At 40.4% G+C, this 14,757-nt stretch overlaps 1 protein-coding gene and 1 non-coding gene across 5 annotated transcripts in view; one reads left to right on the top strand and one right to left on the bottom strand.

Annotated features, from left to right (window-relative positions):
* Adnp2 (ADNP homeobox 2) overlaps positions 1–14,757 on the top strand; it is a 32,102-nt gene that overhangs the window by 3,735 nt on the left and 13,610 nt on the right. For 2 of the 4 annotated variants that reach the window (XM_029554155.1, XM_008849246.3), the window contains exon 2: positions 6,469–6,590. In XM_029554155.1, coding sequence (XP_029410015.1) covers positions 6,469–6,590 — 122 coding nt within the window. Of the gene's footprint in view, positions 1–6,468; positions 6,591–14,757 lie in introns of those variants that run through there. The other 2 variants (XM_029554156.1, XM_029554158.1) reach the window with 2 other exon arrangements.
* LOC115067016 lies at positions 10,993–11,099 on the bottom strand. The gene has a single exon (XR_003846450.1). It is a non-coding gene; the product is annotated as a U6 spliceosomal RNA (small nuclear RNA).

Raw genomic sequence — 14,757 nt, 5'->3', positions numbered from 1 at the left:
AGAGACAGGGTCTCCCTGTAGCCCCAGCTGACTTGGAACTTGCTATGTAGACCAGGCTGGCCTTGAACTCACAGATCCACCTGCCTCTGCCGCCTGAGTGCTGGGATTAAAGGCATATACCACCACACCCGGCCTGAGAAATAATTTTAAACATAGATTTCATAAGACCTATGAAGTTTTGGAAATTTCTTTAAGGGTATGCGTTTTCCTTAACTTCCTAAATGGTCAAGATACCAAAAGTAACAAAAGGAAGGTGGATAAGCACAGGAGTGCCAGCCTAGGAATTCACTGTTATAATGGGGGGGGGCGGGGGTAGGACAAAGGCCTGATAAAAGAAGGACTGCAAAGCATTTTATTTGCATAATAGAGTATTTCTCAAATTGGGTTGTACATGGAGTAGGAGCTTTTTAAAGTTTCTGAGTCTCCATTCGTTGAGAGACCAAGCTCCTCCATCCCCTGTAGATGCAGTAGAAGAAGGCTCAGCAGGAAGTTTTGGGGAGAGCAAACAGGAGCACCTCTAAAATGCTTTACAATGAATCTTTATCCTGTCCCCACCTCTTTAATATTCCAGAGAGTTCCCAGAGTGAGGTTAAAGGTAAATTGCTGTGCATGGGTGGGTAGAGAAGCCTGGCTGGCCAACCCAGTGCCGAGGACAGGGAATCAGTGGACATTCTGTATGGAATTTTGTGTCGTAGGCTGGATTAGAAATGTGGGTAGGAGCCATCTTGCCTTTCCCAGAGTGGTTGTCAATCACTGACCAGGGATTTTGGAAGGGCTGCTTGAAGGTGATGAAGCTTCTATTTTATTTCTTGTTATCTTCAGTTGGTTTCCTTAAAGCAGGTAGTCACCTTCTAAAAACAGAAACTCTTTTTCTTTTAAAATAAGGTATTTAAGTGCTTTGGAAAACCACAATAACAGTAAATTGAGAATGAAAAGTTCTTAACGCAAAGTGAAGAGAAAAGACTGATGTTCTTGGCCCTGCTTCCAAGCCATGAACAAGTATCTACAGAACCAACTTAAATCTTGCCAGGTCACTGACAGGTTTCCATGGCCCTGTACTGCAGAGAACTACCCAGTCCCAGATGCTGTTGCTTCTGAAAGTGTGGGTGCTTGCTACCCAGACCTGCAAGAGCAGCTTGTGTGACTTGAGGCTATTCCTTGCAAACAGTGAATTTAGTTTCCCTGTTGGAGGTGAGTGGATGAGACAGAACAGCTTGCTTTTTGAGAAAGAAGAGGATTAAGTAAGAGGAGTACAGCTTGAAAGAGAAGTAGAAGCTGGTCTGAGGGAGCTAGTGGGTATACAATAGAGTGGCCAAATTTTTGTGCATTACTCTAATGCAGTCCGTCTAGCCTATCAGTCTTCTGTGTGGTGTTTGAAAAGCATCACTGAGGTTCCTGACAGCACTTAGTGGATTTTATTTTAAAATTTTATTCTTTATGCCGTATCCTGTTGTATTTTTTTTAAAAAAAAATGTCCTTGTTTTACACTGCTAATAGTCTAAAGAGCTAAGACACTTTCCTAGGTAAATGGTCTGACAAGAAACTTTAAATCGACCCACTCCAAAAACTGTTTTCTTGTTGCCTTCCAAAATTTTCCAAAATTTTTCTCCTGTTAGTCTTCTCTGCCTTTTTCCCAGTTTTATTCATCTGCCTTTTGATTTTAACTTAAAAGTTGTTAAATATATTGGGATGCTGTCTCCTTCACTTCAGTAATTTTTTTATCTGATCTGTTTGCCTGGAATGTGTTGAGCCTCAGTCTGTATCCCCCTCCCCCCAGCCTTCTCTTCTTTTGAGCCTGTGTAGTAGTTTGCATGTGTATAAGGTTCTGATACTTTAAGATTTTATTTCTTGTTCACTTAACATTTGTGGTATATTGTGCCATGATTCCTGCATTGAAAAAGTTGATTCCAGTTGGGAAATAGGTAGTGGGTGATTGGCACACAGTGAGGGGAGCTAGCATAGGTGTTCTGTGGTGTCCTGCTGAGTACTAGAGACGTGGATCCTGTCTTTGGGTAGGGTTACAAAGGGTGTAGGAGGATTACTGACCCAGAAACTGACCTTGAGTTTTTCAAGATAGTGCCAGATTGTCTCTAAACATTCAGAAATTATGATTTCTCTGTTACTTTCATTGTTACAATTATCAATCTTAAAATTAAGTTAGCAAAAGAGATTATTTTATATTGCCTTTCTTTAATTATGAAGATAATAACCAAATATTTAACACCTTGACTCACATACTTTTTTAAAGCTTTCATAGTTTACACAATTAAAATATTTTAAAAGTAAATTTATTTACTTAGTATTTGTATGTATGTTGTGGTGGAGGACAGAGAACAACTTTCAAGAGTCAGTTCTCTCCTTATGTGAGTTCTCTCCTTATCATATGGGTTCTGGCGATTGGAACTCAGGTTGTCAGCTTGGCAGCAAGCACCCTTACTCACAAGCTATCTCACTAGCCCTAAAAATACTTTTTGAAATAGTTGCAGATTTACAGAAAAGTTACAAGTACAATACAAAGAGTGTCCCTCTTCAGAATAAAATGAGATTATGTTGCCAAACAAGATACTGTATTCACTCCAAACACTTTTCTACAAACAGGGACATCCTCCTACATACCTATACACAGTCATCAAAACCAAGGAAGCAGTATATTCCATTTAATCTCAGACTCCTGTCAAAATTTGCCAGTCATTCCAGTAATGTCACTTGTAGAAAAAGGATCCATTGTTTAGTTATCTTTAACCTCTGTCAGTGGTGGGAATAGTTCCTTAGTTTTTTCCTTTCATGATACCTAAAAAAAGTAATTGCATTTATTTTGTGTGTGTGTGTGCACATGTGCAGCAGGTGTGTGCGTGTGTGTGTGTGTGTGTGTGTGTAGGTCAGAGGATAAGTTGTTAAGACTCACTTTTCTCTTTCTGCCATCTGGGTCCAAGGGATTGAACTCAGGTTGTCAAGCTGTCTCAAGTGCCTCACTGCTGAACCATGTCACTATCCCTCACAATATTTTAAAAATTATTACTATTTAAAAATTGTTTTTGATGTATTTATTTTTGTTTTATGTGTATGAGTGTATTGTCTGCATGTATGTAAGTGTACCTGGGTCATGCAGTGCCCATGGAGGACAGAAGAGGGCATCAGATCCCCTGGAACTGGAGTTACGGACCATTGCTAGCCACCATGTGGGTGCTGGGAATCAAACCCTGGTCCTCTATAAGAGCAGACAGTACTCTTAACCACTGAGCCATCTCTCCATTCCCCAGTCCCCCTCACAATATTTTTTTAAAGTCTATAGAATTCATTCTTTTTTTTTAATAAAATGTACATTGTGCAACCATTACCACAGTCTAATGTTAGACTATTTCCAGCACCATTCTCCCCAAGCCTGTCCATTTACTTACCTACCTGCTCCCAACATCCCTCCACTGATTTCTTCATCTCTGTGGATTTGTCTCTAGACTGTCATGTAAATGGAGTCAGACAACCAAAGGCCCATTTCATTTCATTTCTTTCATTGAGCATAGTGTTTTTTCATCAGCTTTTAATGTAAACTTTCTTTGTATGGACATATCACAATTTGCTTATCCATGCAACATTTAGTGGACATTTGGATTGTGTCTATGTTTCTAAGATTAGGTTTTTGTAAACTATGTTACCTTCTATGATTTGCTCAGTTTTGGCTTCTTTGCTGCTTTCCCTTGTTTTGCTTCTTTCCCTTAGCACTCTCCAGTTGTGTGTCTCCCACCCTCTGTCTTGTGTGTGTGTGTGTGTGTGTGTTTTGTTTTTATTTTGGAGACAGGGTCTCACTGAGTAGTCCAGGCTGGTCTTGAACTTGTGATCTTCCTGCTTTAGCAGTCCTGAGTGGTGGGATTACAAACCTGTGATATGATTAATATGATACCATATTAATAGATTTGGTGTAGAGAGGTATATGTCCCAATCTTTATCACATGTACAGCTTGTTTATATCAGTATGGACTTGAATTTATATTCTAGAGGGCTGTATTCTATTGATTCTATACAGACCACTTCAAGATGTTGTAGAGAGAGCTGTTTTTTAAGTGTAGGTGCCTGTGGAGTTCAGAAAAGGGTGTTGGCTCCCCTGGAGTTAGAGTTAGAGGCAGTTGTGAGCTGCCTAATGTGGGTGCTGGGAACTGCATTCATGTCCTTTGCAAGAGCAGTATGTGAGCTGAGATAACTCTCCAGCCCTGAGCAGAGTATTTTATTAAAAAGGTTCACTAACCTGTGAATCATAAATTTAGATGGAATGGGGAAATGGCTCTTGTACAGTGTGAGGATGACTTGATAGCTGGGACCAGAACCTTCCAGAGGTGTCTTTGCTCTATCCTGGGGAATGTGGAATCTCTGTGCGGTCTCTTTTGGGTTTGTGTGTACAAACGTGCTTGGATTCCACAAGTGGTCTTACAAAATGTGTGGTGTTTTTACCATCTAGCCTTGAGAGTTCATTTATTTGGCATTGTTTCTGCCATACTTGATTGGACTGGTAGTCACAGAGTTCCATCTAGCATTCTGGGAGGTTGCGTCAGGTTCTGTTGTAAGAAAAGCATTCAGTTGAGGTCAGTGGGAGCCTCCAAGTCTGTTTCTTTGTCCTGCTGACATGATTTGTTCTTGAGCATCTGTCTTCCTGGCAACTGTTGTTCTGTCCATCTTGTCTTTACCTTGCTTCAGCCCTATAATTGGCCCTTTTTCCAAGGAGTTCTGTTCTTCTTTTTCTTTTTCTTTCTTTTTCCAGACAAGGTTTCATAGTACAGCCTGGCCTTGAGCTTGTTATGCTATGTAGCTGAGAATGACTGTGAACGTGATTCCTGCCTGCATCTCCCAAGTGCTGGGATTGCAGGCATGCCCCACCAAATCTGGCTTTAATGTGGTGTTGGGGATTGAACTCAAGGCTTTAGGCACATGAGGCAAGCCCTGAACCAAGTAGGATTGGGACCCTGGGTGTGTCCACTGCTGCTGGTTGTGTGACTGCTTCCAAACTCTCCTCCTGGTCAGAGATGTGGACTCTAAGAACACATGCACATACTTGTGTGTGATGCATTGGCTTTTATATTTGTATGTTGAGAACAGGTCACATCAGTTTCTCCTAGTTTGGTTAAGAATCACAGGGTTGATTTTAATTTTATGCCTTTTCAGATATGTTAAAGTTGGTTTTATTGAAATGTAATGCATATTATTGTACAGTTTACCCATTTAAAAGATGTAGTTTAATGGCTGTTGTTGTGTTCACATAGTTGAGTATATGTCACTAAGTTGGAGTTTTCCTTTCTTTGAGATGGGGGTTTGTTATATAATTTATGCTTCCTTCCAACTTGTGATCCTCATGCATCAGCCGGTGAGTTCTGTATTCTGAGATTACAGGTATGCAACACTGTGCATTCACAGATAGTTTTGAATCATTCCTTCCCTAGAAGGGGTGGGAGGGACAAAGAAAGAAGAAACCCTGTTCCCTCAACTATCACCTACTAGTTCTTTCCTGGCCCCAGGCAGTCATCTGTTCTGTTAATGGAGTCATACACATTGGTCCTTTGTGTCTGACTTCTTAGCATTGTGCTAGGTCAAAGTTCATTCACATTGCAGCATGTATTAGTGCTTTACTTCTCTTTATGGCTTAAAAATACTTGTATACACATTTGTCTTACCACTTTATGGATATTTGAGTAGTTCTTTTTGGCCAGTGCTCTGAGCATCGTTGCCCAATTTTTTGTGTAGATGGGTGTTTTCCATTTCTCTTGGGTAGAATTGCTGACTGAGATGGTACTTATCCACTGGGTCTTTTGAAGGACTTTCTGTTTTTGAATGGTCTGAACAGTGTTCCTTACCATTACCAGTGTTTGCAAGTTCCAGTTTCTCTATATCCTGCCAATATGCTTTTCTTTTTTTAAAAATTGAAGCCACCCTCATCCATGTGGGTTCATTTGAATTTCTCTAGTTCCTGAAGCTATTTAGCATGTTTTCACATACTTTGGAAAATTGTTTAGATCGTTTGCCCATTTTAAATAAGTTGGGTTGTTTTTCAATTACTGAGTTATAAATTCTTTATTCTGGATATATCTGAAATAGAAAGACCCCCGACTTTTGTGTAATTTTTGTGTTTTTGATGGTGACCTTGGAGGCTTTCAAGTTTTTAATTTATTTAAAGTCTGGCTAATGTATTTTTTATTCTGTTGTGGGTGCTTTTTGGTGCCATATGTAAGGATCTAGGCCAGATCCAAAGCTATGAAGATTTATGCCTAGATTTTCACCTAAGAGTCTGGTTTAGCGCATGTTTTCATGTTAGGTGTATGATCCACATTTGCTGGTGCTGTTAGGAAGGAGGCAAGATTCATTCTTTGCATGTGGTTATCCAGTTTCCTCAGCACCACTTGGTGTAGATAACTATAGTGTTTTACAAGCCAGGTTAAATTGTATTTGTGTGTATGCATATTTCAGTTATTTTTTTCTTTCTTTTAGGGAAAACTTCAAAAATGTTTCAAATTCCTGTAGAGAATCTTGACAACATCAGAAAGGTGCGGAAAAGGGTGAAAGGCATTCTTGTAGATATTGGACTTGACAGTTGCAAGGAGTTGCTGAAGGTACGTATACAAGTAACAGGTCAAGAAATCAGTAATATTGCAGATGCTACTAGGGCTGACTCGCTTGGGGGAGAGATGGAAGAGTTTGAAGACTGGATAAGATTCTTCAAAAGTGGGAATTGCTAATGCTTCAGATGCCTGTATGAAAGCGTCTTTATTACATCTTCCTAAGTGAGCTATGTAAGCTATTCACACTGTCCTCCTGACTTAGCTTCCTGAAGAATGGGATTGCAGGAGTACGCCAGCATGCCTGGTTTAGGAGGGGATTTTTACAGTTCTTGGTTATACATTTTTTTTTTTTTACGTTTGTGGATAATGTACTAAATTACTTGTTTTGGCAAAAGATGGTAACTTCCCAGTATTATTAGAGGGATGAAGTGGATCTCATAGTTATGCTAGGGTTTTCTTTTTTTGTGTGTGTTGATCTGTGAACTAAGTATATGCAGTATTGCAAGTTTCAAAATTAAGGTCTTAGTTGCACACTTTATTGGTAAAGTTGTTTCCCAGTAATTTCTTTCTTATAACATTGAGAATATATGACTGGTATAGGTAGTTTTAAAAATATTAAATAAGAGTTTCTGTCTTATCTAATCTTAGTCATTGATAATTCTGTGCTTGCTTTACTCCTGACTGTAGAAATAGGAAGAATGTCTGCTCTGAATTTTTACAACTTGTAAAAAATTTGGTTTAGAGAACTATGCATGCTAGATAAGTGTTTACCATTGAGCTGTGATCCTAGGCCAGTTCTTTTTTTTTTTTTTTTTTTTTTTTTTATTTTTTTTTTTTACCCCAGCTCGCCCCAAACTTTTTTTTTTTTTTTTTTTTTTTATATTTGACTTTTTTTTTTAGCCCCAGCTGGCCTAGAACTTGTTATCTAGACCAGGTTGGCCTCCTGCCTCTGCTTCCTATGTACTAGAATTAAAGGCATGTGTTCAGGCCAGGTCCATGCTAGTTTCTTAATAGAGGAATTTCCAAGTTTGAATTAGATTTTACTTATAAATGGCAATTGGGTAGTGAACAACTAATAGTTACCAGGGTTCCTAACCATAGTAACAGTCACTCTTTGCTCTAATGTACATGAATATTACTAATTTCTGAAGGGCCAAGATTGGTGTCTGGTCCTTTCTCAGAGAGATTTCTATAGGATTGTTGACATTTTATTATAGTGACTTTGTTGTTCATCTCTACATCTCTCCTCTCTTGGGTCCATCTTATTTTTGTTGTATTTCAAAGAAACTGTGCATTTACCCTTTGCCAGTTCGTATGTACTGCTGATCTTGGCATATATGTGTGTGTTGTGTAAGTCCTTGTCAGGTTATATAGCAATCTCTTCATTCCATAAAGTCCTGGTAAGCTTTTTCCTGTTAATCCCTGCCTTTGCCTTCACTGGCTACCACTTTACAAAATATTACAGTATATATTACTGTATATAATCACTGTAGATTATATGTGCCTTGTATACAATTTTATGTTAATGAAAGTTGTAGTTATTCCTGTGGAATATTTTCTATATTGGTTTTTTTTTTTTGATCTTTTTGAGACATGGTCTCCCTGTAGCCTCAGCTGTCCTGGAACTCACTATGTAGACCAGGCTGGCCTTGAACTCACAGAGATCCACCTGCCTCTGCCTCCCAAGTGCTGGGATTAAAGGTGAGTGCCACCACACCCGGCTTATTTTCTATATTGTTATATGTGTGTGTTAGGTCCTTACTGTTGCTAATACCCCATTACACGTTATCTATTCTCTTTATGGTTAGGCACCTAGACTGTTTGATTTCTGACTGTTATGAATGAAGTTCTTGTGAGTTGTTTTTTGGGAGGGGGCTGATTCTGGAGATTGAACCCAGGGTCTTGTGCATCTGAACCAAGGACTCTGCCACTGAGCTACATTCCCCAGCCCTAACTATTCATATGAAATGCTTTGTGGCTATCTAATTTTATTTCTTGGAATAAAACCTAGATTGCAATTAGAAGGTTGTTGTATGTTTACTTTTTTAAAAATAATTATTTTTGTTTTATGCATATATGTGCATTGCCTGCATGTAGGTAAGTGCACCCATGTCATGCAGTGCTGGAGGAGGACAGAAGAGGTTGCTGAATCTCCTGGAACTGGAGTTACGGATAGTTGTTAGCTGCCATATGGGTGCTGGGATTTGAACCTGGGTTTTCTGCAAGAACAGTCTGTGCTCTTAACTGCTGAGCCATCTCTCCAGACCCATGTTGTATGTTTACTTTACAACAAGTGGGTGAATGTTTGTCCAAAATGGTATGACTTGTATTCAAATAGTGCATTGCTCCACATTCTTAAAAATATTTGGTGGTGTTGGTTTTTAAAATTTTTGCTGGGCTGGCCGGGCGTGGTGGCGCACGCCTTTAATCCCAGCATTTGGGAGGCAGAGGCAGGCGGATCTCTGTGAGTTCGAGGCCAGCCTGGTCTACATAGGAAGTTCCAGGTCAGCTGGGGCTACAAGGAGACCCTGTCTCAAAAAGACTTAAAAACGGGAAAAAAAAAAAAATTTTTTTTTTTTTTTTTTGCTGGGTTTCCTACGCCTTCTGTTGTAGTACTGGGATACAGCCCAGGACCTTTTGCATGCTAGGCAAGTGCTCCATGACTGAGCTAGACTCCTTGTTTTTTTTTGTTTGTTCATTTTGTTTTTTTTGAGACAAAGACTCATTGTATAGCTTAGTCAGATCTCAGACTCAAAATCCTCCTGCCTCTCTCTGTCTTTTGGAGTGCTGAGATTACAGACTTTTACTGGTCCCTTTTGAAGTAGGGCTTGCTGCCCATTTTTGGAGATATATTTTATGAGAATGTAGCCTATAATCTGGTACCGCACAGAGAAAGTTTGCTAACCCTTGTTATTACTGTGATTTGGTTTTAGTCTCTCATTTTGAAGCATGCTTTTACATACTTTTCAGTGTTTCACTTTTTTTTTTTTTGAGACAAGGTGGCACGTTGTAGCTGAGGTTGCCTCAGCCTTCTGAGTATTGGCTTGGAATGAAATTTTTGTGACTATTTTACCTCCATTATTGGTTTATGAGTCCTGCTTCATCCTAGCCTGTTTCTATGATGCTCTTGTGCAGACATGCCCAACCCACTGTCCTCTCTTCTAACCAGGATTTTTTTGTGAAGCATTTTATGTCTACAGTGTTGTCAAGCTTACAGTGTGTTACTGTTTTTATATTACACAATAAAAGAAAAAAAAAAAGACTGAATTGCTTGCTTTTTATACCTTTGACACTTCTAGTACCTTTCATTCCTTTACATGGATGTAAATGACACTCTTCTGCCTGAAGGACTTCCTCTGTGTTGTAGTGTTGGTTTGCTTTATTAGTTATCTGTACTTTCTCTTGCGGGGGAACCCCAAAATCTTTACGGTAGGTAGGTAGACATTTTTGTTAGGTATAAAATTCTAGGGTTTTTTATTTTCCCTCATCAATATCTTACAGTTTGCTCTGTGCCTTTTCCTAGCTGGCTGCTTCCAATTATGTGTGATGATGTGGTCTTGTTTTTCATTGACTGGGTCTGCCAAGCTTCTTGAATTTGAGTGTTTAGTTTTCATTGGGTTTAGAAATAGATATCGTAACTTCATTTCTCCAGTGTTTTATTGCTCTCTCCTGTCCCTGAGACTCCAGTTTTCAGATCATCTGCTGGTTGTCTACGGTTCCAGGTAGTCCTGTGGAGTCTTCCTCTCTTGTTGGATCAAGGTTCTCAAGCTGGGTGTAATGGCTCATGCCTAAAATCCCAGCACTCGAGACTTGGGAGGCTGAAGTGTGAGGATTGTTTGAAGCTGTCCCAGGCTACAGAATGAAATCCTGTCTCCAAAAATGAAAGAATGAATGAATGAATGAATGAATGTTCCCAGGCCTTTCTTCTGCAGTTTCAAATCTGTTCTTAATTCCATGCAGTGTATTTTCATTATAAATAACACATTTTTTCATTCATAGAGGTGCTGTTTGGCTCATTTAAAAGTGTGTTTTATTTCTCTCCTTATTACATTTGTGTTCCTTCCTCACCACCCCTCCAGTGGTGCTGGTGGTTGAACTCAGGGCCTCACACATGCTGGGCAAGTATATTACCACTAAACTATATTACCACTAAACCCATGCATTCATGTTTTCTTCTAAAAAATTCTTTATTACTATTGTGTTTGCATTGTATGTTTGTGTGCAACAGTGGGTTTCAGAGGACAACTTTGTGGAGTCAGTTCTCTCTTTCCACCTTTACATGGGTTCTAGGGATTAAACTGGGTTCAGAGGCCTGCACAGCAAGCACTTCCAAGCCTGCCAAGCCATCAGCCACTCATTTGTGTTTTCTGTCATTGCTTGTGCACCTGGTTTTGGGTCATAGTTTAATGTTGCTCTGAATGACTGGAAGTTTTTTTTTTTCTCATGTTTATTTAAAAATCTGGACTGCTTCACGAATTTGCATATTATCCTTACACAGTGGCCATATTAATCTTCTCTGTATCATTCCAATTTTAGTATATGTGCTGCCGAAGCCAGCATGTGACTGGAAGTTTTTGATTGGATGCTACACATTATGAATTTATAATTGCTGTATTTTGTGGTTTCCTTTAGTATTTTCAGCTTTGTTCTAGGCCATAAAGCACTTGGGACTGGTTTGACCCTCTTGAAGCATTTCTTAAGCTTGTTGTTAGAGTGGCCTAACATAGCTCAGGGCCTTTCTCCAGTGTGGAGGAAGGCTGTGCCTGTGTCTTAGTGCCCAGTGTTGCTCCACCAGCCCTGACTTGGCAGAGGTGCTGCTGCGTCTCTCTGCTGACTCTGGCTTACCGCTTTCTTACACTCACAGAGCATCTGTGTAAAGGAGACCCTGTGTGGGTGTATCACAGAGCCATCATCGCAAGGTAGTGTGATTTGAGTATGAATGTTCCCTGTAGGTTTGTGTGTTTGAATACGTGGTCTCTAGCTGGTAGTGTTATTTTGGAAGGTTGTAGAAACTTCAGAAGGTGGAGCCTCATTGGATGAAGTGGGTCTCTGGGGGAAGGCCTTGAGGTTTATAATCTGTTCCTATGTCATGTTCTCGGCTTCCTGACTATGGATCCAATGCGACCAGCTGCCTCGTGCTCCTGATGCCATGTCTTCCCTGCCATGAACAGTGTCCCCTTGAGCTGTAAGCTAAAGTAAACCCTTCCTCTCTTAAGTTGCTTTTTGTCAGACATTTGATCACAACACCAAGGAAAATAACTAATGCTCAAGATGTGCCCTTTTAATTGTGGAATAGTATTAGCCCATATTTACTGTACAGATTAATGAACGTAACTGACATTTCCATGTTGTGATTAGATTGAGTTTGCCTTCTGCAATGCCCTTTCTTGCCCCAACCCACCATTCTCCTCCCTTCTCTAATTGTTTGCTTTGTACTTTCATGTCTTTTCCCTCAATCTTAGGTGTGAGGGAAGAGGTGATACTTGTTATTCTGAGTCTGGCTTATTTTGTTTAACATGATGTCTTCTAGTTCCAGCCATTTTCCTGAAAATGACATACTTCATTTTTTATGACTGAATATTTTATTGTACATACTATAATTTCCATATCTATTAATTTGGTAGTGGGCATCTTGGGTGATCCATATATTGTGAATATTGCCACAATACATATAGGTATGTAGATATCTCTTTTGTATGCTGACTTCATTTCCTTTCACTGAATACATAGGCATAGCTGTATCATATGGTAGTTCAATTTTAGGGGCCCCCCATTGGGTGTGTGTGTGTGTGTGTGTGTGTTTGTTTATGTGCATGTGAGTGCAGGTGCTTATGGAGTCCAGAGATGTTGATTCTCTGGAACTGGAGTTGTAGGTAGTTATGAGTTGCCTGTCAGGGGTGTTAGGGACTAAACTTGGGTCTTTGGCAAGAATGGTATGTGCTTGTAACCACTAAGCTCCCAGTTTTTAGTTTTTTTGAGGAATCTCTAGTGTTGTGTTTGATAGTGGCTGGATGAATTCACATTCCTACCTGCATCCTTGTCAGCATTTGTTTTCTTAGGATGGCCCTCTCTGAACAGTGGTTGATTTTTGTTGTCATTTTTGAAATGGTGGATTTTTGCTGCTGTTTGCCTCACCCATGTTCCCAAACTTCTTTTAGATTAGAAGTTCAGCTGAAAGGTCCTGTTTGAGTTGCATGGGCCAGGGCAGGATATATTTCATGTCACATTGTACGCTGTGGAATCACATTTGGGCCCCATAGCATTTCACTGTTTCACAGTGTGCCTGCTGTCTCTAGGGCTGTCAGTTCTTCATGTTGGTAGGAAATAATAGCACTTACTACCAACTGATGACGTGGAGGGGTGCTAATGACTGAGGCTAATCTGGTTGTGTCACTTACCTACTAATAGCAAGCATTCCTTAGTGACCACTAGGTTTTGAACTCGGGGTTCTCCTGGAAAGGCAGCATGAGGTTTACCCTTTTTGAGCTGTCACCTTTCAGAATTATCAGTAACCTTTTCAGATGGTGACTCATGAGATTCCCTTTTCAGGCTTTTCTGAGTACTAGTCTGGCTTTCCCATTTCATGTAGTGTATTTCTGCTCTCTAAGGTCCAGCTGTCTTTAAAACAATTTTTTTCGAGAATTTCACGTGTAAGTACTTGATGTATACTCCCTTACTCCTTCTTCCAACTCCTCATAACTCCCCACTCCCTTTTAATCCTCTTCAACTATTATTGTTACATATATATATATATACATACATTTATAACTATATACATATATATGTACTGCCCTGAGTCCAGTTAATGATGCTCATGTGTACATGTGTGTGCTGGATTATCTTCAGTTGTCAACTTGACATGCCTAGGAAGAGGGAACCTCAATTGTGGCATTACCTGTGACCATGTCTGTGATGCATTTTCTTAATTGGTAATTGATGTGGGAGGGCCCAATGCCTGGTGCCCCTTCAGTGGTCCTGGTATAAGAAAGTAGGTTGAACACAGGCCTGAGGAACAAGCCAGTAAGCAGTGTTCCTCCATGGTCTGTGCTTCGGTTCCTGCCCTGAGTTTCTATCCTGATCTCCCTCAGTGATGATTGACCAGGGAGTTGTAAGCTTAAATAAACTCTTTCCTCCCCAGGTTGGTTTTGGTCAAGTATTTGATCACAGCAATGGAAAATTCGGACAGTGTGTTAGGGCTGACCACTGGGATTAGAAAATCTGTCAGGGAGTTTGTGGCTGGAGAAAATTAATTCCCCCTCAGCAATCATCGGTTGCCAGCTGTCTTTTGATACCAGTATGTTGCCACACAGGTGGTTCTGGTGCTTCTGTTGTGACCACAGCTGGGTCCAGGGGTTCTGTGATGATGGTCCGTCCTTTGAACGTCTGTTTGATGTGTGCCCATGATGGGCCTCTGGGTTGATTCTGAGGGCAGCACTGCTCCACAGGCTATGCATACCTTAAAGTCCTGCCTACTTCTTGCCTCTTGGCACACTTAATTTTTTTTTTTTTTAATGAGCTATGCTGCAAAGGTAGACTGCCACTTTCCACATACTTTAGTACATGTCAAGGGCAAACTAAGAGTAGATTTTTTTTTTTTTTGGTCTTCAACTTAGAGGTAAAGAAGAGTATCATGAGCTGTGTGAACTTCAGTGATATTTTAGAAAAGTGAAATGCTCTGGCACTTCCCGTGGCAACTAGTGTTCATTCTTGCAGGGGTTGTATTTGAAGCCCTGTCACCTGCAGCACTCTGCTCTGTTTTGCCCTTTGCTCAGGTGTCGTCCCCCCCTCCCCTGCCACCATGTTGGCTACACACCACTTGTTATGCTGAGGCCAGGCTGATGGGATTCTGACTCCCTGATTTTTCTCCACTTTCTAAAATAGCTCTTCATGGCACTGTCTCCTGTGGAAAACAGTATTTGCTTTTGAAAAATTTTGCAGTTTCCTCTCTAACTGTGGAACTGTGGCTGGAATCTCTCTCATCCTGGTTGGGTCCCCAGAGTCCAGCAGTGCATATCTGAGGACTGAATTAATAAAAGTGTGGCAGATGATGATGTTCTGTCTGCTTCTACCTCATTTTTACTCTTGTCAGTTGCAAGTGGATGTGTCTGCACCCCCCCTTTCTTCCCAAAGTTTCCTTGCTGTGCCATTCTTTCTGATGTCCAGAACTGACCTCCCGCTTGTCAAGCGACTGCCTCTTTTAGCTTACTTTCTCCAGCCA

The sequence above is a fragment of the Nannospalax galili genome, unplaced genomic scaffold, assembly GCF_000622305.1.
Source record: "Nannospalax galili isolate Female #2095 unplaced genomic scaffold, S.galili_v1.0 scaffold1805, whole genome shotgun sequence".
Taxonomy (NCBI): domain Eukaryota; kingdom Metazoa; phylum Chordata; class Mammalia; order Rodentia; family Spalacidae; genus Nannospalax; species Nannospalax galili.
This window is presented reverse-complemented; position numbering and strand designations above follow the sequence as displayed.